The sequence below is a fragment of the Tetrahymena thermophila genome (genome assembly GCF_000189635.1).
Source record: "Tetrahymena thermophila SB210 genomic scaffold scf_8254638, whole genome shotgun sequence".
Lineage (NCBI taxonomy): Eukaryota > Ciliophora > Oligohymenophorea > Hymenostomatida > Tetrahymenidae > Tetrahymena > Tetrahymena thermophila.
This window is the reverse complement of record NW_002476407.1, coordinates 614,570-640,104: the sequence shown is the minus strand read 5'-3', so window position 1 is coordinate 640,104 and position 25,535 is coordinate 614,570. Positions and strand designations below refer to the sequence as shown.

The window sequence follows — 25,535 nt, the reverse complement described above, 5'->3', positions numbered from 1 at the left end:
AGTATTTTTGAAGAAAAAAAATTATGTAATAGATTAATTATTATAAAAAATTAGAAGAAGTAATTATTTATTTTTTTATAAATTTATTTTAAATTATTTTAATAATATAAAAAGTTTTTAAACTCTTCACTCTAATCTCATTAGGTTCTCCATATTGATCTGAGGTATATTTAATTTATAAATATTACTATTATTATTAATAGTTTCTCTTTATTTCACTTACAATTTATTTATAATGCTATCGTTCTAATAGAAATTCTAACCTATCTTCATTAATTTTATGAAAACAAATACTTGTTTAGTGATTTTAACATAATTTTCACTTTTAATTTTTAAAATTTACTATTCATTTTTTATTATTAGATATTTTTTATTAATTTTTCATTCTAACACTTATACTTGATAAAAATAAACTCATTTAATTTTGTTTATTAGCTTTTTATTTGATTTATTTTCCTTTTTCTTTTATAATGTACTTGTATTTTTTTTCTTTCTATCTTTCAAAATTTAAATTAATTTTTTACTTTCTAATTTTGCTTTTATTATTATTATTTAATTCATTTCTTATTATTTTTTCTTCACTTTTTCCTTCTAACTAACTAATTAATTTTTATTTTTTTTCATTATTTAAAAAGTTAGAATAAAATTGGTGATGAAGGTACATCAGGCTTAGGTTCTGCTTTAGCAAATTGCACTAATCTCTCTAATGTAACACTTCTTCTTAGGTAAAAACAGTTTATTTGTTTTGGGTGTTGATATTTTTAGTTTTAAAAATGAATTTAAAACAATATAACTCTTTTAATTTGTTTATTATCTTTTTATTTGATTTATTTTTATTTTTCTTTTTTTTATTTAATTGTGTTTTTTTTCTATCTATCTATTTTTCTTAATTTAACTCATTTTTTGATTTTCAAATTTTACTTTTATTATTATTAATTAATTCATTTCTTATTATATTTTCTTCATTTTTTCCCTCTAACTAATTAACTAACAAACTAATTTTATATTTTTTCTTCAATATTTAAAAGTTACAATTCAATTGGTGATGAAGGGGCATCAGACTTAGGCTCTGGTTTAGAAAATTGCACTAATCTCTCTAATTTGACACTTGATCTTGAGTAAAAACAGTTTATTTGCTTTAGATTATGATATTTTTAGTTATAAAAATCTATTTAAAAAAATATATCTCTTTTAATTTGTTTATTAGCTTTTTATTTGATTTATTATTATTTTTCTTTTTTATTGTATTTTTGTTTTTTTTATCTATCTTTCTTAATCTAACTCATTTTTTTTATTTTCAAATTTTGCTTTTATTATTATAAATTAATACATTTCTTATTATTTTTTCTTCATTTTTTCCTTTTTAAATAACTAACTAATACTCATTTTTTTGAGTTGGAAACTACTACGATTCACCAATTTTCGATATGATATTATGAAAGAGCATATATGAAAACCTAGTCAAAAATAATGAACAAATTTTTTGTGAGCCCTAGGTTTTTAGGGTTTGAAATTAATTATTTCCCTAGGTTATATATAGAGGAGTATTTGAAAATATAATTAATTTGATTCGAATCAACTTAGTTTCCAACTCAAAAAATGACTAATAATTAATAATATATTTATTCTTCAATATTTAAAAAGTAACAATAAAATTGGTGATAAAGGTTTATCAGGCTTAGGCTCTGCTTTAGCAAATTGCACTAATCTCTCTAATTTAACACTTCGTCTTAGGTAAAAACAGTCTATTTGTTTTCGATTGTTCTATTTTTAGTTATAAAAATTAATTTAAAACAATAAAGCTCTTTTAATTTTTTTATGATTTTTTCTTTTTCTATGTTTCTTAATTTAACTTATTTTTTTATTTTCAAATATTGATTTTATTATTATTAATTAGTTCATTTAGTTTTTTTTTTCTTAATTTTTTCCCTCTAATTAAATAATTTATTAATTATATACTTTTTCTTCAATATTTAAAAAGTTACAATCTAATTGGTGATAAAGGTTTATAAGGCTTAGGTTCTGCTTTAACAAATTGCATTAATCTCTCTAATTTAACACTTCTTCTTAGGTAAAACAGGTTATTATGTAAAGGGTTGTGATATTTTTAATTATAAAAATGAATTTAAAACAGCATAACTCTTTTAATTAGTTTATTAGCTTTTTATTTGATTTATTTTTTCTTTTTCATTTTTTATTGTACTTGTGTTTTTTTATGTTTCTTAATTTAACTTATTTTTTTTTAAATTTTGGTTTTATTATTATTAATTTATTGATTTCTTACTATATTTTCTTCATTTTTTTCTTAATGGATTAACTAACTAACTAATTATATAATATTTAAAAAGTTCCAATAAAATTGGTGATAAAGGTTCATCAGGTTTATGTTCTGCTTTAGTAAATTGCACTAATCTCTCTAATTTGACACTTGATCTTTTGTAAAAACAGTTTATTTGTTTTTGATTGTGATACTTTTAGTTATATAAATTAATTTAAACCAATATAACTCTTTTAATTTGTTTATTAGCTTTTTATTTGATTTATTTTTCTTTTTCTTTTTTAATGTACTTGCATTTTTTTTCTTTCTTTCTATATTTCTTAATTTAACTCCTTTTTTTAATCTCAAATATTGCTTTTATATTTATTAATTAATTCATATCATTTTCTTCATTTTTTCATTCTAACTAAATGATAAACAATATATTTTTTCTTCAATATTTAAAAAGTAACAACAAGATTGGTGATAAAGGTTCATCAAGCTTAGGTTCTGCTTTAGCAAATTGCACTAATTTCTCTAATTTAACACTTCATCTTGGGTAAAAACGTTTTATTTGTTTTGGGTTGTGATATTTTTAGTATTAAAATGAATTTAATAGCATTTTATTTGATTTATTTTTCTTTTTATTTTTTATTGTACTAGTGTTTTTTCTTTCTATCTTACTTAATTTAACTAATTTTTTTATTTTCAAATTTTGCTTTTATTATTATTAATTAATTCATTTCTTATTATATTTACTTATTTTTTTCCTTATAAATAACTAACTAACTAATTAATATTTTATTTTTTCTTCAATATTTAAAAAGTTCCAATTAAATAAGTGATAAAGATGCATCAGGCTTAGGTTTTGGTTTAGCAAATTGCACTAATCTCTCTAATTTGACACTTGATCTTTTGTAAAAACAGTTTATTTGTTTTAGATTGTGATACTTTTAGTTATAAAAATGTATTTAAAACAAAAAAACTCTTTTAATTTGATTTATTTTTCTTTTTCTTTTTTAATCTACTTGTGGTTTTTCTATCTTTCTTAATTTAACTACTTTTTTTATTTTAAAATTTTGCTTTTATTGATTAAATCATATTTTCTTCATTTTTTCCTTCTAACTTACTAATTATTTATTTTACAATCAATATTTAAAAAGTAACAATTAAATTGGCGATAAAGGTTCATCTGGCTTAGGTTCTGGTTTAGCAAATTGCCCTAATCTCTCTAATTTAACACTTCATCTTGGGTAAAAAAGTTATATTTGTTTTGGGTTGTGATATTTTTAGTTATAAAAATGTATTTAAAACAATATAACTTTAATTTATTTATTATCTTTTTATTTGATTTCTTTTTCTTTTTCTTTTTTATTGTACTTGTGTTTTTTTTCTTTTTGTATTTTTCTTAATTTAATTCATTTTTTTATTTTCAAATTTTGTTTTTATTTTTATTAATTAATTAATTTCTATTTATTTTTTCATTTCTTCACTTTTTCCTGATAAATAACTAATTAACTATATTTTTTCTTCAATATTTAAAAAGTAACAATAAAATTGGTGATAAAGGTGTATCAGGTTTATGTTCTGCTTTAGCAAATTGCACTAATCTCTCAAATTTGAAACTTGATCTTCGGTAAAAACAGTTTATTTGTTTGGATTGTGATATTTTTAATTATAAAAATGAATTTAAAACAATATAACTCTTTTAATTTGCTTATAAGCTTTTTATTTGATTTATTTTTTTTTCTTTTTTAATGTACTTATATTTTTTTCTATCTTTCTTAATTTAACTCATTTTTTATTTTCAAATTTTGTTATTATTATTTATTATTAATTAATTCATTTCTTATAATTTTTTCTTCATTTTTTTCTTCTAATTAATTATATATTTTTTCTTCCATATTTAAAAAGTTCCAATTAAATTGGTGATAAATGTGCATCAGGAGTAGGTTCTGCTTTAGCAAATTACACTAATCTCTCTAATTTGAAACTTTATTTTCGGTAAAAACAGTTTATTTTTTTTGGGTTGTGATACTCTTAGTTATAAAAATGAATTTAAAACAATATAACTATTTTAATAAGTTTCTTAGCTTTTTATTTGATTTATTTTTCTTTTTCTTATTTAGTGTACTTATTTTTTTCTTTCTTTCTATCTTTCTGAATTTAACCCATTTTATTATTATTAATTAATTTATTTCTTATTATATTTTCTTCATTTTTTCCTTCTAACTAACTAATTTTATATTTTATCCTCAATATTTAAAAAGTTAAAATTAAATTGGTGATAAAGGTTCATCGAGCTTAGGTTCTGCTTTATCAAATTGCACTAATCTCTCCAATTTAACACTTGATCTTCGGTAAAAACAATTTATTTGTTTTGGATAGTGATACATTTAGTTATAAAAATGAATTTAAAACAATATAACTCAATTAATTTGTTTATCAGCTTTTAATTTGACCTTTTTATTGGTTTTTGTGTTTTTTTTCTGCTATGTTTCTTAATTATATAAATGTATTTAGTACACTGAGGTACTGCCTTTTTCAAGGCTACATACAAATAGAATACATATGTAGATTACTTTTCTGTTTAGGGGATATTTTGATTTAAAAAAAAAATTTTTTTATTATTATTTTTTTAATTATATATTTTTTCTTCAATATTTAAAAAGTTACAATAAAATTGGCGATAAAGGTGCATCAGGTTTATGTTCTGGTTTAGCAAATTGCACTAATCTGTCAAATTTAGCACTTGATCTTAGGTAAAAACAGTTTATTTGTTTTGAATGTGAAATTTTTAGTTATAAAAATAAATTTAAAACAAAATAACTCTTTTAATTTTTTATTAACTTTTATTTTATTTATTTTTACTTTTTTTATTGTATATGTGTGTGTGTTTTTTTTTTTTCTATTTCTATATTTCTTAATTTAACTTTTTTTTTTTCTCCAAATTTTGTTTTTATTATCATTAATTAATTAATCTCTTATTTCTCTTATTATTTTTTCTTTATTTTTTCCTTCGAACTAACTAATTAATAATATATTTTTTCTTTAATATTTAAAAAGTTACAATAAAATTGGTGCAATTGGTGCATCAGGTTTAGGTTCTGCTTTAACTAATTGCACTAACCTCTCTCATTTGACACTTGATCTTCTGTAAAAATAGTTTATTTATTTTGGATTGTGATTCTTTTAGTTATAATAATGAATTTAAAACAATATAACTCATTTAAATTATTCATTAGCTTTTTATTTGATTTCATTTTCTTATTTAGTGTACTTGCATTTTTTTTTTCTTTCTATCTTTCTTAATTTAAATCCTTTTTTTGTTTTCAAATTTTTCTTTTATTATTATTAATTAATTCATTTCTTATAATTTTTTCTTTATTTTTCCCTGCTAACTAACTAACTCATTAGTTTTTTATTTATTCTTCAATATTTAAAAAGTAACAATAAAATTGGTGATGAAGGTGCTTCAGGCTTAGGTTTTACTTTAGCAAATTGCACTAATCTCTCTAATTTAGCACTTGATCTTTTGTAAAATTGGTTTATTTGTATTGAATTGTGATACTTTTAGTTATATAAATGAATTTAAAACAATATAACTCTTTTAATTTGTTTATTAGCTTTTTATTTGGTTTATTTTTCTTTATCTTTTTTAATGTTCTTGTGCTTTTTTTTTTCTTTCATTCTATCTTTCTTAATTTAACTTAGATTTTTATTTTCAAATTTTACTTTTATTATTATTAATTAATTTATTTCCGATTATCTTTTCTTCATTTTTCTTTCTAACTAACAACTAATTCATTTTTTTTTTTCTTTTACATCTAAAAAGTTAAAATTAAATTGGCGATAAAGGTTTATCAGGCTTAGGTTCTGCTTTAGCAAATTGCTCTCATCTCTCTAATTTAACACTTCATCTTAGGTAAAAACAGTTTATTTATTTTGAATTGTGACATTTTTAGTTTTAAAAATGAATTTAAAACAATATATATCTTTTAATTTGTTTATTAAATTTGAATTTGATTTATTTTTCTTATTATTTAATATTGTATTTGTGTTTTTTTTTTTCTTTATCTTTCTTAATTTAAATCCTTTTTTTATTTTCAAATTTTGCTTTTATTATTATTATTATTATTAACTCATTCATTTCCTATTATATTTTCTTATTTTTTTTCTTTTCAATAACTAACTAACTAATTAATTTTTTATTTTTTCTTTCAATATTTAAAAAGTTATAATTAAATTGGTGATTAAGGAGCTTCAGGTTTTGGTTCTGCTTTAACTAATTGCACTAATCTCTCAAATTTGAAACTTGATCTTAGGTAAAAACAGTTTATTTGTTTTGGATTGTGATATTTTTAGTTATAAAAATTAATTTAAAACATAAAAACTCTTTTAATTTGTTAATAAGCATTTTATTTAATTTATTTTTCTTTTTCTTTTTTATTGTATTTGCATTTTTTTCTCTTTCTATTGTTCTTAATTTAATACCTTTTTTTATTTTAAAATTTTTCTTTTTTATTTATTAATTAGTTCATTTCTTATTATTTTTTCTTCATTTTTTCCTTCTAACTAACTAACTAATTAATTATTTATTTATTTATTTATTTATTTTTTCTTTAATATTTAAAAGTTAAAATTAAATTGGTGATAAAGGTTCATCAGGCTTAGGTACTGCTTTAGCAAATTGCACTCATCTCTCTAATTTAACACTTCATCTTAGGTAAAAACAGTTTATTTGTTTTGGATAGTCATATTTTTAGTAATAAAAATGAATTTAAAACAATATAACTCTTATGATTTTGTTTATTAACTTTTAATTTGATTTATTTTTATTTTTATTTTATTTTCTAATATTATTTTTAATTTTAATATTTTTTCTATTTAATTTTTTTAGTAATTTACTTTATTTAATAATTTAAGTGGAAAATTAATTGAAGGACCATAATAATTGAAACTATTAAGCAAATGTCTTAAATCAAAAAGATTAGTTGTCTTTACAATAAATTTCTGATCATGATAAACAAGTGATGAAAAAAGGATGAATAAATATTAAATATTTGAATAATAGAAAATAATGTGTTTTATTTTTTTATTTTGTAATAAGATAATTTAACCTAAAATATAGATAGATTTATTACTATTTTTATATCTAAAATTAATTATACAGTACATAGTAAAATGTAGAATAAATCTCAGCCAAAAATGAAAAAATATTAATCTTAACCTTACCAATCATCATCTAAATATCTTTATTCAACTATCCTAACCCCTCATCTACCCTATATTATAAAAATAAAATAAAATTAAAAAAAAATAAAAAAGTTAACCCACTCGAGCCGCTTAGCCCTTCTTGAAATCAGTTGTAAAGGTACATCAGAAATTACACTAATCTCTCTAATTTATACTTTATCTTTAGTAAAAACAGATTATATATTTTGGATTGTGATATTTTTCGTAAAAAAAATGAATTTAATATAATTTAACTCTTTTAATTTGTTTATTAGCTTTTTATTTGGTTTATTTTTCTTTTTCCTTTTTAATGTACTCGTGTTTTTTTTTCTTTTTCTATCTTTCTTAATTAAACTTATTTTTTTTATTTTCAAATTTTACTTTTATTATTATTAATTAATTCATTTGTTATTTTTTTTTCTATATTTTTTCATTCTAATTAAATAATTAATTATATTTTTTTTCTTTTTTATTTAATTTTTTGAAATAAATATGATCATTTGAGCAAACCTTGAATCAAAATTTAACATAAAAATAAAATAACTAAATAAATAACAAGAAAAATAATTAAAAGTTTAGGAAAATTAATATAAATTGCAAGAATATTATTATAAAATAAGTATATTGTCAATTTTAAGTTGTTTCAATGAGTATGCTACAGAATTTTGTTTAATTCTCTTACTCTACCTAAAACATCTACTAAGTAATAACTATCTTATCTATTTTTGATAAGTTATATTAATTTTATTAAAATATTATGTTTAATTAATTAATTACCTATTTTTTTTTTTATCAAAATGAATTTTTATTTAATCTCCAAATTTGTTAGCTACAAAGTGTAAACTTTCAACCATATTGCTTACACTAAGTTTTAAGTCATTTCCTATTAGAAATAAAATTAATATTCTTTAAAAACTTATTTTAAATAGATTAGTTTTACCTATGCAAAAGATGTTAATCATACCACTCTACAGAGAGCCTGGTAAAATAAATATTGTGCCATTCATGCTCTAAATATCGAAAGCAATTTACTGATTTTTACACAATTAGAAGAATTATTTTGGATTAAATTTACTGAGTCCTTAGTTAAAAACCATTGGAATGTAGGTGTAACACTTTTCTTTAAGATGATATTATGGAATTTGTAAAGGTTAATTAGATAGTATTTAATTACTATCCCTATCAAAATCTCCGTCAGATTATAGCATATTTTTATTTGCAGGTTGTAGATTTTACTTTTTATTTGATTCATAAAATTTAGAGTTTGGAGATAAATTTTTAGGATCTTCAATTTATTTATTTTAAGAGAATTGAGTATTGTTAATTAACGATTAGCCCTCTTAAAGAAAATTAAAAAGGAAATAAGATGTTGTATTACAATCTAGCATACAATCAATTCCTATAATTTAAAATAATTAAGTTCTTAGACCAGTTTTTTTTTCTTTTTCACTTTCTGCGAAAGTAATAAAATCAATTTTCACAAATCCCCAAACATCACGACTATATACTTTTTCTCCAATAGTCCTACATAATTTATTAACATCTAAATTTATTAGATTCTTTTATGGAAAGGTAACACCACAAGTAATTACATCATGTATGAGTATTTTATCAAATGAAGCCACGTATTAAATATCACCATTAGGTTCTATTTTCAAAGTTATTTAGCTTGAACCTATGATATTTTAATTTGTTACAGCTTCAATTATGCAACCTGTATCAATAATTCTATTTAAAAACTCATAGTAGTTATTAAACAAAGAATCCATACACGGAACTAGCTTTAAAGGTAGTATCTATTATTTTTTTTAATTAATTATTATCTTAATATTTTTTTAATCAAGTATTTTGAAATATTTCTAGCTGAAAATTAATTATTTGAAAAAATATTAACAGATATTATAGATATTTAATTAAAAGATTTAAATCAAAATCAAAAAAAATCATATTAGGCAAATATGTAAAAAATTATCAAATAAAAGTAAAAAATTTTGTTAGTTACTTCTTCTATGATTTTTCTGATTTTCATAATTCTTTTTTCTGTAAATTGATAATTTATACTATTTCTAAGTTTACGGAAATACTTGACATTTTCTAATTAGATCTGAGCTATACCTCTACCATTAATTTCATTGTTTAATTTAACAAAATAAGTAGTGATATTTACATCTTTTATTATCATTAACGTTAATTTATTTATGAGCTCGCCTTCTGAAAATATAAATTCTTCTCCATGAGTGAGAGGGATATCTAATTCCTTTAAGAGCATTCTTCCATAATCTCTTCTATTCAGTTTGCAAACATTCTCAATATTCCCACATAATAAAGGTATTTCTAAATAAAGGCCTATACTTTTATCTTCTATATTAGGTATGCTTGGAACTATATAAGCAATTTTACCCTTTATTTATTCTTTTATGTATTTTAAACTAATAGGCGAATAATAAAGGATTTTAGATAAAGAAAAGTGTTAAGGAAATTTATCAATATTCTCAGGGATTATAAAATGGATTCTTTTCAAATACTCTTCTTTATGATTAATTTGAAATAACTTTTGTAAATAATTTTATATATCTTGTAAAAGATTTCCAGGAACGACGTATATTATATTCACCTTTTTATTAAATTAAATTAAGAATCAAAATTAATTATTTTTTTTTTATTAACAAATTTATTTGTGATTCATAAAACTCTAACTAAATCATAACCAAATGAAAAACAAATCAAATCAAACCATTTGAATTTAATTTGATTAAAAATATTTTTTACATTTGGATCTTATAAGGAAAAAATTCTGAGTATTTAAGAATTCTGCCTTTCATTCAAATTTATCATTGTAATTCTCTAAAATACCTTTATGAATAGTAAAACTATGATATTTACTTAACTTAAATATATTTTTAATGTTACATCTAAAGAATAGCTGCAAATATGTATTTCGTATCTTTCTTGCTTTTTTATATTACCCCAATTATCTTTAAAATCTGACATTATTTTTTCATATTTTTTTTCTTTTTCTTTTAACATTTTCTGTATTTATATTTTTTTGCTAAAGTATCTGAGCCAAAAAACAACAAGTTAAAATTTATTTTTCCTATTCTCAGACTTTAAATAAATAAAACATATTTTCTTAAAATAAATAGTATATGGATGAAATTTAATTTACTTTTTCTTTCTTTTATTTAAACTCCTTCTTTGCTTTTATTATTTTATAAAACTACATAAATTTTGTTACAGCCCATGCTTTTATCATGACTGCATGAGCTTGCTTAGATTTATTAGGAATTATTTTTTCAATAATATCTTTGTTCATTATACACTCCAAAAGAATATCATCTTTAGTTTTCAACAGGTCTTTTGAATGGTAAGCTATAAGGTTGCCATCAATAAGCATGCTATTTATACGAAATTTGACGCATTAATTCTTTAGTCTACATAGATTATGAACTATATTTCCCCATATTTCATAGTACTAATTTTTTAAGTACTTTAAGTGCTCATTATCAATCAAAATCCCTTAATTTATTTTTATTTTTATTATTAATAAATACATTTAAGTTGTGTCAAACTGTAAAAAAAAAAAACAATTTACCATTTTTAATATGAATTTTGATCTATTTTTTTCCTTTTAAAAATTAGTTAACTTGTACAGAGTCTTCACATTTAGAATTTAAGTTATTTTCAATAAAGCTGCTAATATTAAAAGTTTTCTAATCTAAATTATTAATTACACTCTGATTGTTGCTAATAGGTAGATTTTAAATTTCTATACTTTCTTCCTATTACATAGCAATATTTTTTTCTTTTTAATCTTGGACATTATCTGTAATGAAAATATCATTATCTTTTGATAAATTTAATAAATCATTAGCATCTTATTACAATTCAATGTTGTTAATTTTATTTATTGAGGGATTATTAGGATCAACCATGGCTAATCTTTAATATTTCTAAATTCCTTCGATGAAAGAATCTTTATTATACTTTTACACTTTTTATTCCTATATTCTATTGAAATTATAAAAGCAATAATTCATAACTAAGAAAAGAAATCAAAATAATTTACTTCATCCTTTTTGCTTAAAATATTGATTATCCTCGAGTAAATGCAGGTTCTATGTCAGTGTCTTTTGGAATAAGACCTTTGTTAACTAGTTCATATATACCCATTTAAAGATCTTTTTCCTTTACAATTGGTTTTAAAGCAAATGGATTTTCTCTTAATTCTTTAGGAAGAATTCTAGGTTCATGCAATTTCAGTTTGAAAGGTTTTTTATTTTTTTACAATAAGGAATGGTCTTAACTTTATTGATTCTCTTAGAAACCTTAAAAATTCTATATTCTAAAAAATAATTAATTATTCAATAAAATAATATTAAATTATTTTCTTTACATACTATCCTCGTTGATAAATATAGAACTATTATTGTTAATAGAATTTTCAATTCTACTAATTTAGCTTATCTAATTTATATATCATTTATTTATTTATTATTAATATATTGAATTTATTAAAATATTTACATTATGTTGCTAAACTGATTGATTGATAATACTAGATTATTATTGCATAGAGTATTAATTATAATTTTGTTGCATAGAAGATAAATTCTCAACATTAGATAAATTAGAAATAGGATTTATAGTTGAAGTTTAGAGAGACAAAGGTACTTCTATGTTAAGCTTCTAAGAAATTTATTTGACAACATTATTTCTTGCTAGCCTCATTTTTAATATAGAATGCTGCATACTGTGATCAATAGTTTCACTTAATTTTGAATCTTACAATACTTTTGTTGATTGCTTTCTGCTTAATTAGCTCATTTCTAATTTAGCGCTTTTTAACAAATCACTTACTGACTCAGAATATCTTTTTTTATCCTATTTTTAAAGTTTATAAAACTTTTCACCACAAAACTCTTTTTATAATTGTAGGCTCCTATCTTAGCTAAGCATTCCAGTCAAATTTTTATTCTAATGATTTGCACTTTTACTTGAAGAGCTATTTCTTAATATCTGAGATTAAGAATGCTATTATTACTTCTAAATAGAGGGCAGTTAATCCTATGTTTTCTAAAAATCCCTTTTCTAATAACAGAATATTGATATTAGTAAGATACTACATAAATAATCTAAGTATTACCTCATCTATTTCTTCGAAATCCTATTTAATTTTATCTGATATTTTTTAAATTTTATAGCTTATATTTGTAATCAACAACTCATAAGATGTCTAATCATCAGCTATTCAAAAATTTTATATAATAATAAAATGCTAAAACATATAAAATCAGAGAGAAAAAATGAGATAGATACGTTGGTTTTCTTAAAGAAAGAATAACTGTGATTTTAAAGAATCTAATTCTTAGTTTTAAGATAATTTTTATTACATTTCTACTTAATTAATTAAAATGCTGTTTGTTTTACAGCTAATAAATTATATGAATATTAATAAATTAAATTATGGCATAATAAAAAGTTTTACAAAAAAAACATTAAGAATTAATTACACTTAATTATTATAAAAATTAATAAAACAAACTAAAACATTTTAATAAATGTCAAAGTTAAAACTTATACAATATAAAAAGAGTATTTATTACTCTGTTTATCTCTAAAATTAATCGATAAATAATATTCAATAAGAAGATAATAATTTTTATTAATAAAACTCAAAGCAACTCTTAAAGTTGTATAAAAAAATTCAGTTTATTTATTGAGTTAGAAAGTTATTATTATTAATAATTAATAAAGATCATTATCACTTATTGTTTAAATAGTAAAAGTAAATAGAATTAATAATTAATTAACTATGATTAAAATTATTTAGATATACTAATGTTTATTTGTTAGTTGTTTGTTTATATGTGATAGTGTTATAAAAGTAATTAGTAAATGAAATATTTCAAATTCATTATGTATTAAATAGCATGGTAGATTGACAATTTCAATAATTTTAAATCCATTCGTTATTACTTGGCAATTTAAATGATTATTGTTACATGAAATATCCTTCTGAATGCTAATTAGGCAAAACAGACTAATATGCTAAATATTTATATTGTTATTAGGCATGATCAAATTATAAATTCTAAGAATACCCAAGATTACTTTATTCATTTTCATTTTAGAAGTGAAAACCTTAATTTTAATCGACTTAATCATTACTTAAATTAAAATAGAAATGTCCACCTTCTATATTCATTTCATCAGAGCAGTTTCTTTCGATAACATCAAATTCGTTACTAAAATTGAGCTAATTAGAGTAATTAATGTTGCTATTTTGCATTTATTATTTCTAACAAGGTTGTTAAAAAATGTTTTAATTTGATTAAAAAATATTTATATTATTTTAAGTTATCATTTGCTATGAATTAATATCAAAATTTAAATATTGATGTCCTTCATTACAATAAGTTTACTCATCTATTGAAGTTGGGTTGTTTTAATTTTTATACTCATTTAATATTTCTTCTTAATTAGTGAAGAAGTCTTAATCTTAAAATTACTACTATCCATTACCGTTAATATGATTTTCAAATCCAAAATCTAATTATTCTTCAAATTCAGCGAAGTCTTCTAAATTTATATCAGTCTATTCTTTAATGTCTTTTAATCTTTATAATTCATGTTCATTTAATGGCCTGTATTTACACCTTAAATGATCAAATTTCGAGTTTTCTGAACTGTCTTAATTTTCTTTTTTGTAGTATTTTATAAGAAAATTATCTACTTTTGTCATGTATTCTTAAATTTCGGCAGATTATTGTTTTTTGTTTCTAATTTCATAATTAATTAGATGGTTTGTTTAAATAGCTTAAAAAAATAAGTAAATTAAAGAATATAAGTGAATAATTAATTACCTGAGCAAAAGGTATCTGATTATTTAATCAAAATCATATTCTCCTTCTATTATTATTAAATCATCAGGGAAATTCTAATTTTTAATAGATTAAAAAAATTGTTCAGTAATTTTAATTTAACATTTGTAATTCATATTGTAATTTATATATAAATAATTACATTTGGTCTCTCTTAGAGAATAACTCTTTTACCCTTCAATCGAACATTCAAAAATTAATTATCAGCAGTTTAAAAATCAGTTTAAATGTCCTCCATAAAATCTAATTTATCTTAGTCATATAATATTTGCTTTATCTTCAAATCGGATATGAGCTTTTATGAAGAAAACATGCTTTTATTGTAGAACATAGGAACTCCTTGAGTAAGAACTAAGTGTTCGAATTCATCAGGCTTAAATCCAAGAATGTTTATCAGGTTTTAAGAAATACCTACAAGTTCGTTATGCAGAAAGTAGCCTTGACCAGTTCTAACCATAAATGCAAAATATTTGGATTTTACTTTTTCATTTAGATATTTTTATGCCAATTAAAAGGTTTTCTCCTTATTGTACTCGCTTTGTATTTTATGATTTTTTTATTTATATTTCTAAAGTTAGTCTTACATAACTTCAAAATATTTTTTAAGTTCTAAGCAAACATTATGGGCATATTAATTTCCAAGTGAATCCAAAATGTGATAAAGTTTTTCTAGTTACGATTTTGGGCAGCGCGGATCTCTATAAAACATATAATAATTATTTTTTTTATCCCACACAGACGAAATGAAAGGTCTGAATGGACTCACTTCATCGAATTTAATCTGTTGACAATCTACTCCTTATATGAAATCTAAATTTACTATTAAATCGCCTTCAATAAAAAATATTCTTTCACTCTAAAATAGCTCTTTTTTTAGAACAGCTATAACATCTTCGTTTTTTTGTTTTGAACTTTTTTTGGCTTGCCTTTTGGTAATTTATTTATGTTTTAAAGAAGACATTTCGCAGTGTTTGTCTTTTTTAATCACTTTAGCTTTTCAATATTTTTTTTTTAATTAAATAATTTGAAAGCAAAAATAATCTTCTCCTAAATTTATGGATATTATTACAGAGTAGTCATACATTTAGAAAGATTTGTACTATTATAATCATAACAAATAAGCTTAGATTATTATTTTTAAAAATAATCAAGACCTATAATAAATATATAATCGAATAAAAAAACAAACAACTTGCTTATAAAAAGATTAAAAAAGTGAATTTTCTATCTATTATATTAAGCGACTTTCATAATTTCAAGAAAGGTTGAGGTTTTATTATCAAAAATCTAATCAATTAATAAATAAATAACTCAACTCTAAGGAATTGTTAATTGTTTTTGCATTCTTTTGTTTTCGAAATTTAAATTATCTTAAATCTTTTAAAGGATTATAAACAAAGAATAAATTTTCGAAATATTCATAATTTGATCTATTTCATAATTTTCATTTTAAAGTTTTAATTCTTTTATGTAAATATATTTATGCATATTATCTTTGGACATTTAGACTGACATAAAGAACTTGAAAAGAATTTTTTTTCCTGGCTATACTTTAATCAAAAAATTTCTTATCTATCAAAATCAAAAATATAATACCAGTATTTTTAAAATAAGATAAATCTAAAAAATTTATTAAGATAGATCTAAATCAGACTTCAAGCCATTTTTTATTAAAAATAATTGAAATAGATAATTATACTATCTATCGAACATTTTTAGTGTTTATAAATAAGAACAAAACTAAAATTCATTTTATTGAACTTTTTACGAAAGAGAGTCAAGCATGTAAAGGATATTTTACTTTTTAATTTTGCTATAAATTACTAATGCTCAAAACAAAAATAAAGACAATTTTAGCAAAAATTTAATCATATGTAATCAATAAAAGTAACAAAATACTTAGAAATTTAATTTTAAGATATTCAAAGAAATAGAAAAATTCAATTAAAAGGGAGAATTTAATTTTTTTTTTTTTGAAATGTAACTCAATTACAAATAACTAAAAATATTATATATTAAATATAAATTAAATCTAAAGTCTATTGCTATTTTTAATCCAAAAACTAATAGATCAACTAAAATATTTAAATCCAATATTTTTGAATTTATTTATTTTTATAAAGTGAATTGAAGATTCTAAAAAATATTTAAAATAATAAAAACTTATTCGTTTGAATCATTAAATTTTATAATCAAAGTATAAAATTAAATATTTTTAATCTACAAAATTAAAGATTTAATTAAGCTTTACTAAAATATTTAAAATTTTTACATATTGCTATTTGCAGCAAATTTTTTCTGTAACTGAGAAGCTACATATTTTTTTTAATTAAAAAATAAATTAATTAATTTATTTTTAAATTTTGTAGAATTTTATATTATTTTAAAAAATATTAATTAATTATAAAATAATAAAATAAATCATTCAATAATATTTTAATGAGAAAACTATTTCTTTTTTTGAAAAATTAAATTTTTAAAAAATATAACTAAATAAAATATAAAAAAGAAGTTACAATTTAATCAATTTACTTAATATATTTTTATTATTTTTATTATTATTTAGTTATATAATTATTATTTAAAAGTAATTTTAAAGTGTTTTATTTCTTTAAAAATACTCAATCGTACAAGTCATAGAGAACTATGGCTGGATTTAGAGGTATAAAATCCTTCAAATATTTATTGTATAAGATTTTTCTATAAATTGTTGATTATACTTGAGAATATATTAAATTATCTTATAATTCGTGAAACTTATCTGCATAAATAATATTATCTTCATTTATTTCATTTAGAATGCCTGAGCAAGTAATAAGAACGAATGCATTATACTTAACTAAAATTTTGGAAAATTATAGCAAATCTTAAAAACTCATTTTGTAATCAAATTTAATTTTTAAGATATTACAATTAATCGAATTTTCTTCAATAACTTCTTCGAATTCTTAGATATCTATTAAATTTTAAAATAATACTTCCTAATATGGTGTTGAATCTATGAATTTCCTAAAATTCTTATTAGAATTTTCAGCTCTTATAATTTCACAATTATAGAAAGAAGATAAAATAAGCTTTAGAGAGATATCTCTTTAACATTTGACCTTGATGAATCTTAAATTTTTAAATTTATGTTTGTTTTCTGTTAAATAATATGAATTGCTAATATCATATATTTCAAAATATTCTGGTCCGTTGAATAATGGATTTACAATATACTTTATAAGCAACTTTGTTTAAAGAAACAAGTCTAGTATAATTAGCAATTAGTAAACCCAAAGATAATTACCAAAACCAAAAATATTTTCGTTATGTGCTATAATTAACATATTATAATAAACATATAATTTTTAAATAAGAGTAGTAACTATAAATGCATTAAGGCACTTTATTTAAAGGAACTCTTGCTTTTTATAGTATTCATCACTCACTTCTCTAAGTTCTATAGATGTATGACTAAATGATATCCAAGTAAACAAAATTAATGTAACTAATATTGTACTTACTTAAGTATCAGATATCCTTTTCAGGTATTATATTTGACAAATCATTATTAAAATAATTAATAAAAAAGTAATAACAATATAATATTTAAAAATATTTTATATTTAAGAGCATACACAAAAGCAGATTATCACGAATAATAATCTAATCCACTAATGTAATAATAACTTAGTCCTTTTGATATTAAAATCATAGCTCCAAATAAATTCATTTAAACTCTTGGGTTAACTATAAGCATCATTTTAAATTTCGCATATAAATAAAGCACTAAAAAGTAGAGGAAGAAGTAGCTGTAAAATAGTTTTTAAATTTTATACTTCGGGTAAATTCAGAACAAAAACTATCTAAACCCAAGCCATATACTAATTATATTATAATTTAAGAAATAGAAAGTTCCCCTCATTCAAGAAATTAATAATCATATAATCTTTTTTTATACTAAATGCTAACTTTTCTAAAGATAAAATTAAATAAAGAATAATTTTAATTTTAATTTTATCTTTCTTCGAATAACACAAAAATATTTGACAAGGTAATATTAGTAATAATTTTCTTAAAAAGAAGACTACTGCAAAACATAATATTGATAGATTCAAACTATCACCAAAATATTACTTTTTTATGAAATTTAAATAATTTAAATAAATTTTTGTAAAGTAATTTACTTCTATGATATTATATGAATTCCAATACTATAGAAAAGTACTTATTTTTAAGGTATAATAAATAAATCCATCTATATGCTCTCTTTTGTAATCTTATTTGATCATTTTAGGTCTTTATTTTATTCTGATATTTATTTTCTTCAGCTTTTAATGAATTTCTATTTTCTAATTTGTAATGAAAGTAATTTAATTATTTCTGATAACTTTGTTTTTTAAATAAAATATCTAAAAAATTATTCTGGTGTTATTGATTAGAATTGTTGCATTAATTTTTATTTTCATTAAATTCAGATTTTTTTTTAAGAGAAACAAATGTTAAATTCTTTTGTTTTACTTTAATTCATAAAAATCATAAATTCTTTTGAGAATAAAAGTGTTTTTTTTACTTTAATTCATAAAAACCGTAAATTATTTTGAGAATAAAAGTGTTTTTTTTACTTTAATTCATAAAAACCATAAATTCTTTTGAGAATAAAAGTTTTTTTTTTTACTTTAATTCATAAAAATCATAAATTATTAATTTAGGATTAATTTATAAAAAGAATAGATAGATATTCCTATAAACTGCTTTAATAAATAAATAATTTTTAAATACTCTATTCAATATTGCATGTTATTCCTGTAAAATTATTGTAGTATATATTAATTAGTTTACTAAATAATATTATTTCTATATCTAACTAAATATTTTAAATATGAAATATATATATATTTTGATTATTTGTATATCGCTATTGTAAAGTCAACACTATTTATTTAATAAATGTATTCATTGAGCTTTTAATATTCAGCTATTTATTGAAAATAATAAATATTGAATGAAGTTTATATTCATATATACTTACTTTCTGAAGATAAATTTTATTTTTTTTAGTTTTATAATTAATTCTACAATTTATAATATTAAACTTTTTTTAAAGATTTTAAAATAAATTGCTTCATAAAATTACTATTTTTAAAATAAATTTAAGTAAAAAAAGGTTATCGACACTGGGACTTCCCAAGCGGTCCCCCACCTTAGTACTAACCCAGCCTTAAGGCGCTTAACTTCGGAGTTCGAATGGGATCCGGTGTTTTCACCTTAGTATGGCCGATAACAAAATTAATTAGAGTAAGTATGAATATATATATATATAATTTATGATGATTTTTAAAATAAAAATAATAAATAAAATATTTTTATACAGTTAGATAGGATTTAAAAGCTCTAAAATAAAAAAGGTTATCGACACTGGGACTTCCCAAGCGGTCCCCCACCTTAGTACTAACCCAGCCTTAAGGCGCTTAACTTCGGAGTTCGAATGGGATCCGGTGTTTTCACCTTAGTATGGCCGATAACAAAATACTCATTTCTATTGTTTATTTAAGATAGAATTATAAAAAAATTAAAATTGAAATAATATAAATCTCTTTAACATTTTTAATCTATTTCATTTTTTTTTTTAAATAAATTTTTTATTTTTATAAAGAATATTAAAAATATAAATTATAAAAAGGTTACATGGGTATATTTGATTTTATGTTGAAGTGTTTGCTTAATTATCTTCTTATTTATACAATTTTTTAAAATAGTGTTATAGCTAGATAAGTTGGTTGGTTAAATTTACTGATTTTTTATAAAATATTAAAAAAAGAGCCATTAATAATTGATTATTTTTAATATAAATCGATTAGAAATAGCTTTTTAAAATCTTAGAAATTATTGGCATGGAGAAACTAACTTACTTTTTGTTTAATGCTTAAATGGCTAATAGTTAGTTAGTTAGTTAATATGTGAAATTTTATTTTATTTAGAATTTAAAAATGAAAAAAAATCAACATTTATAATTTTACTTAATAAATGTTTAAAGAAGATAAAAAGGAAATCAATCTTTTCAAAATAAATGAAAAAACAATGTTTGAAAAATGCAAGCAAGTATTTATTTATTTATTTAGCATATTAACAAATTAATTTATTGAGAAGTGATTTTTTTAAATAAATATAAGCTGACTATGTTGTTTAAGATAATCTAAGCATAATCATTTTTTCTAATAATATATGGTTAAATTATTTTTTTTATTTTATTTTTATTTGTTTCACTATGAAAATGAGTTGTAAATTTTGTAAAATGATTTATAAATGTGGTAGATTATGTATTTTCTATTTATTTTTTAGTTATTGAAACTAAAATATATTTTTTTAAATAACTTTCATATAAGAGCTTGAGTATTTTAAATTTTAGATTTTTTTACCTATTAATTTTAATTTGATTTACATATCTTTTGATTTTTTAGCTTACAATTTATTATTAAGAAACCTTTGAATGTAAATTTTATTTGAGATTTTTATATAACTTGAATATATATCTTGATTTTTGTATTGACAATAATATAAACACAAATAAAGCTATTTATTATTTAAACAAATTTAAATGAACATTCATTTTTATCAGTTTTTCTTCACATTATATATGAAAGTATTTAAATTTCATTATTTATTTATCTGTTTTTTAGTTTACACTTTTATTTTTTTTTTGTGTGGATATTTTGATTACCTCTTATTTATCCTTTTTTGTTCAATTAACTGATATATAAAATGAAAATTGTGTATTTTCACGTTAGTAGTTCAATTAAAGCTTTTACTGACTAAAGTTAGAAGCATAATTCTAAATTATAAGGTGAAATTTTATAATTTCATTTCGAAATTTCTCTTCTAGTACTGAAGGAAAATTTGTAAAAATTTATTGCTTTTGCTATACTTTAAAACAGTTTAAAAGAGATTTTGTTATAGGCAAATTGTTGTGAATTGAATGCAAATATTTAAATGAATTTAAGCTTGAAAATTAGCAGATTTGATAATTTGTAGGTATTTTATTGAAAAAAAAAATTAAAAATAAAATCACCAATCGATCAATCAATGAGCCTTATTTGGTGGTATTTTTTTATATCTATTTAATATACATGATAAACAAATATTTAAATTTATTTGGTCACCCACAAATCAAAAATTTGTAAAAAGAGTAAATTTTTAATTTAGTTTTTGAAGTTGATTTATTTGATTGAAGTTAGTAAGAGAGGGAGGGAGGAAGACTATATAAAATATAAATGGATCAAAAAGGAGATATTGTTTAAAGTAAAATTAATTAATTCACACAGACTACTTGGTCCATGATGATTATAAAATATATTGAGAAAGGGTTAATAAATATAATTAATTGATTTTTAAGGAGGACAAATTGATTATGTTATTTATTAGTTAATTAATTAATTAAATAGGATAGAATACTTATTTTTTTTTTGGTTATTAATTTAAAGGAGTTCTTTTTTTGTTTGATATATGTGAATTATTTTTATTTTTATTCTAATGAATGAAATATGTATATCAATTAGCAAAAAGTGATACAGTTCATTAATGAATTAGAGTTCGTTCTTCGTGATTTAAACATTCTAAATCTCATTGTTCATTCACTTTTTAATTTTATTAAGTTCATTAGAGAAATAAAGTAAAGTATAAAAGGTTGGTCGCTCGAACAGCGAATGAGTGAGTGATTGTTTGATTGATTGGTTGGTTGATTAAGACTGGAAGTTTTAAATATTTATTTTATAAATCTGGTTCTATTTGGTTGATGGAGATTGGCGTGAAGTTGATTGTATGTTTTGCTTTTAATGATATAATTCTGATTTATTCCTTGAAAGAAGACAGAAAGAAATTTAAATTTAATATCATCATAAATAGTACCTATATCATAATTTTTGCGTATCACTTCAGTTTACAAATATTTTATTTGGGGAGGAAAATTTATCTTCATTTTAAATATTAATTTACTCCTTAATTTACTAATCAATCAAGAAATATCGAATAAATAGATTGAAAGACAGATATATAGATAATAGATGTTCAGATAGGCTGACCTTCGCTTATATATTGTTCTAAGAAATAATATTTTTTGATTACATCAGAATTTATGTGATATAAATACCGAATTTATATGGCTATAGATTATTAGCAATTATAAATCATTATTAATTTCTTGGTTATCCGCTTGATAATAAAATCAAATCAAATGAATTATTTCAAGCGCGGTTTTCTATTTTTGAATTATTAATAAGGAGGAAGAACTCAGTATTTTATTTCTGTTTTTAAATAAAATATTTTTTCAATCAAATTGATTGTTTATTTCTTGTAAATTAAGTTGAGAGCAGATATTTTATTTTTATCAGTGAATATTATTAAGTTAGATAGTTAAATATTAGTTAATTAGTAGTACTTATGCGTAAAATTATTTGAGTAATTATTTCTAATTGGTTTTTTGTTTTGTTTTGTAAAATTAAAGATAGGTAGGTAGGTAGTTGTTATTTTTTGTTGATTGATACTTCTGTTAAAAATAAATGGAAAAAAGGTCTTTCCAATCAATGTTTGAGTTATATTGAAATTTATGATTTGATGTAGAACTTTTTGACAGTTTTCTATTTATAATATTAATTGTCAATTCAAAATATTATGAAGCTCTTTCACTCACTCAAAGAATCCATTACTACCATCGTCACTTGATTAGCTTGACTTACTCAATATAGGCGATTAAAAGGTCTTTGTTTTTTCTTTTCTTCTTTCCCAAAGGTTTGAGGGTTTTTTTTTGTCAACATTTTATCTGATTTAGCTCTTTTTCTTCTCGAAATAGCCGTATATAAGGTCGAGTGGATCAGCCATAGTAACTCCTTTTTCGTCTAGCCATGAGTTAATGAGGACTTCTTCCTCAGTCAAAGCAGGCACAATTTTATGATCACTTTCTCCATAAACTGATAATTTATCTTTTTAAAGCGAAAAATAATGTTAGTTAAGGTATGCGATATTAAAATATGTAAATAGGATTGCTATCAAAGAATAAAATTATTTACCTGGACAAAAGCAAATAGATTTTTCCATCAAATTTAGAAGATCAAAGAAAGTGCTCTTAAAAGAATATATTATCAAATTTAAATATGTAGAACTTGATTTGTTGCAAATATTTTTTAGTTATTTTTTTTTAGATATCTTGCTACTCAAATATTTATTATTGTGTTTTTTTTTTTGCTTTATTTTTAAAATTAGAATTGTTTGAAGAAACCTTACTTGATTTTTTTTTCTTTTTTTTTTAATTATTTGCATTAATAATAAATAGCTAAAGAAAATTATTTGATAAAAATAAAGATTGACTGATTAATTGATTTATGTATTAAAAGTAGCTCAAATTCATAAAAAACATACAATTTTTGATTTTAGTTGGATTTTCATACTACTTTAAAAAAATTAGTTGAATGTTGATCTATCAATTTTGTATTGAGTATTTGTAAAAATTCTCTCCCCAGTTTTAATTAAGAATATTTAGAGAAATTTATAGAATTGATTGTTTGTTTGTTTGTTTGTTAGAATGAGTTTATTTTTTTTACTGTAAAATTGAGACCTTATAATTTCATTTAATTGCAATTTAGATATCTATTACTCAGTACTCTTAGAACCTATTATATTCTTTTAGGTTATTTTTTCTATCCTTTCCTATCAACAACAAATTGTTATTTTTTAAATTTAATGAATTTGTGGTTTGAGTAAATCATATCAAATTTATATGTCATTATGATTAAATACTAAATACTTGATTAAAGCAGCTATTTAATCTTGATGTATGTTCAATTTTTAAGAGTCTATAAATCACTAATCCTTAAAAAAGCAAATAAATATTCATTTTATGTAGATAAAATCTAAATTTGAATTAATACTCAAATTTATTATTGATATTATCTAATCTTTGAATTTTGAGTGTAAAAAAAAGAGGTTTAAATATAAATCATGAATGAATTATTTATTATTTGTTAGTGCTCAAAGGATCTTTCTTTACAGCAAATTTGGATATTGTCTTACTTAACATTATAAGATATTACGATTAATCGGGCTTAACTATTTCAAGAAAAATTAGTATTTTACTTAATGGAAATGAATATACTTAACAAATGCCTTGTTAAATTAATATATTTATAACAAAGGATTTTAGTATTCGAAAAAAAAGGGATTATATATATTTAAGGGAAGGCTAAAATAATAGTGCCTTTATTATTCTCTCTAAAGATTACATGGGGTGGTACAATTAAGATAAATAAAATTCAAAAGAATTAAATCTATTTTTATATAATTAAGAGCGTTTGCAGTCAGCTAGAGTCATTGTAGATTAAATGTTATATAGAAAGTATGTAATTTAGATTTGTCTAACAATAATCATCATTTAGAATATACTTTCAAACAAGTCATACATTTTAGAGTTTTTATACATTTACTTGATTTTTTATTTTTAATACTTTCGTCAATCTATCTATCTATCTTAGGTTACTTGCAATTATTTTTTTTAATTTTATACAATAAAATTTTAAATCTTATAATTTACAAACGTTCTATAAAATGCACTGATAATTGCGAGTAATGGCTCAGAAAAAATATTTACTGGATTTTTATTAAACATAAAACACTTTTTTTTTGATAAAAAGAAGGATTTTATGATTTTAATTGATCAAACATAATAAATAATTGTAGCCACAAAAGTATGTGAAATAATAATAAGCAATTATTTATGAATTTAATTCAGCTGACGATTAATAGGCTATTAAATGATTATGAATTTGTATGGCTTAGCATTTAATTTAGGAGACATCCAAATAAAGATTTACGTTCTCTAAAAACCATTAATTAAAACAAAGTTTTATTTAATTTTTTGTTTTGTAGATTGATTACTTCTTTTTAATTAAATAATAGATACTAATCATAGAGTTAAAATAAATTGTATCAAAGTACTTACCTTTAAAATCCTTTCTTGTAAGAAACTAAAATTATATCTCTCTTTCTTTAGTTAAGTTAATATCTAATTTTACTTTGTTCTCTTTTTTTAAAAGAAAAAGTTATTAGAAATTCATTTATTTTCTTTAAAAGCATTTTCTAGAAGCATGTTTGGGAAGCATAAATAAGTAAAGTGGGAATGTAAGTAACTCAAC

General features: G+C 20.5%; 6 protein-coding genes across 6 annotated transcripts; 2 read left to right on the top strand and 4 right to left on the bottom strand. All coding sequences in view use genetic code 6, as the record gives it.

Moving 5' to 3' along the window:
* Positions 1-23: 23 nt before the first annotated feature.
* TTHERM_000191018 (cyclic nucleotide-binding domain protein) lies at positions 24-7,274 on the top strand (the record flags this gene model as incomplete). Its single annotated transcript, XM_012797766.1, has 20 exons — positions 24-59; positions 115-164; positions 636-725; positions 1,029-1,118; positions 1,645-1,734; positions 1,982-2,071; positions 2,349-2,438; positions 2,727-2,816; positions 3,085-3,174; positions 3,421-3,510; positions 3,804-3,893; positions 4,172-4,261; positions 4,528-4,617; positions 4,930-5,019; positions 5,324-5,413; positions 5,705-5,794; positions 6,093-6,182; positions 6,493-6,582; positions 6,894-6,983; positions 7,184-7,274. 20 exons carry the CDS (start codon positions 24-26, stop codon positions 7,272-7,274), a joined length of 1,707 nt encoding a protein of 568 aa, XP_012653220.1.
* An 861-nt stretch (positions 7,275-8,135) lies between these two features.
* TTHERM_00191000 (IQ calmodulin-binding motif protein) lies at positions 8,136-12,962 on the bottom strand (the record flags this gene model as incomplete). The annotated part of the gene is made up of 13 exons (XM_001016677.2): positions 8,136-8,211; positions 8,270-8,375; positions 8,433-9,288; positions 9,495-10,106; positions 10,262-10,345; positions 10,403-10,597; positions 10,659-11,008; positions 11,085-11,500; positions 11,559-11,834; positions 11,886-11,956; positions 12,017-12,580; positions 12,636-12,736; positions 12,809-12,962. 13 exons carry the CDS (start codon positions 12,960-12,962, stop codon positions 8,136-8,138), a joined length of 3,861 nt encoding a protein of 1,286 aa, XP_001016677.2.
* Positions 12,963-13,439: 477 nt separating this feature from the next.
* On the bottom strand, positions 13,440-15,334 carry TTHERM_00190990 (hypothetical protein; the record flags this gene model as incomplete). Its single annotated transcript, XM_001016676.2, has 3 exons — positions 13,440-14,271; positions 14,356-14,429; positions 14,516-15,334. 3 exons carry the CDS (start codon positions 15,332-15,334, stop codon positions 13,440-13,442), a joined length of 1,725 nt encoding a protein of 574 aa, XP_001016676.2.
* A 1,660-nt stretch (positions 15,335-16,994) lies between these two features.
* On the bottom strand, positions 16,995-17,702 carry TTHERM_00190980 (transmembrane protein, putative; the record flags this gene model as incomplete). The annotated part of the gene is made up of 2 exons (XM_001016675.1): positions 16,995-17,212; positions 17,285-17,702. The coding sequence occupies 2 exons, from the start codon at positions 17,700-17,702 to the stop codon at positions 16,995-16,997; spliced, it is 636 nt and encodes a 211-aa protein (XP_001016675.1).
* A 1,450-nt stretch (positions 17,703-19,152) lies between these two features.
* On the top strand, positions 19,153-20,057 carry TTHERM_000190979 (MFS transporter; the record flags this gene model as incomplete). The annotated part of the gene is made up of 4 exons (XM_012797765.1): positions 19,153-19,174; positions 19,523-19,657; positions 19,734-19,899; positions 20,039-20,057. 4 exons carry the CDS (start codon positions 19,153-19,155, stop codon positions 20,055-20,057), a joined length of 342 nt encoding a protein of 113 aa, XP_012653219.1.
* Positions 20,058-23,037: 2,980 nt separating this feature from the next.
* TTHERM_00190970 (hypothetical protein) lies at positions 23,038-23,445 on the bottom strand (the record flags this gene model as incomplete). Its single annotated transcript, XM_001016674.2, has 2 exons — positions 23,038-23,330; positions 23,418-23,445. The coding sequence occupies 2 exons, from the start codon at positions 23,443-23,445 to the stop codon at positions 23,038-23,040; spliced, it is 321 nt and encodes a 106-aa protein (XP_001016674.2).
* Between the last annotated feature and the right edge of the window lie 2,090 nt (positions 23,446-25,535).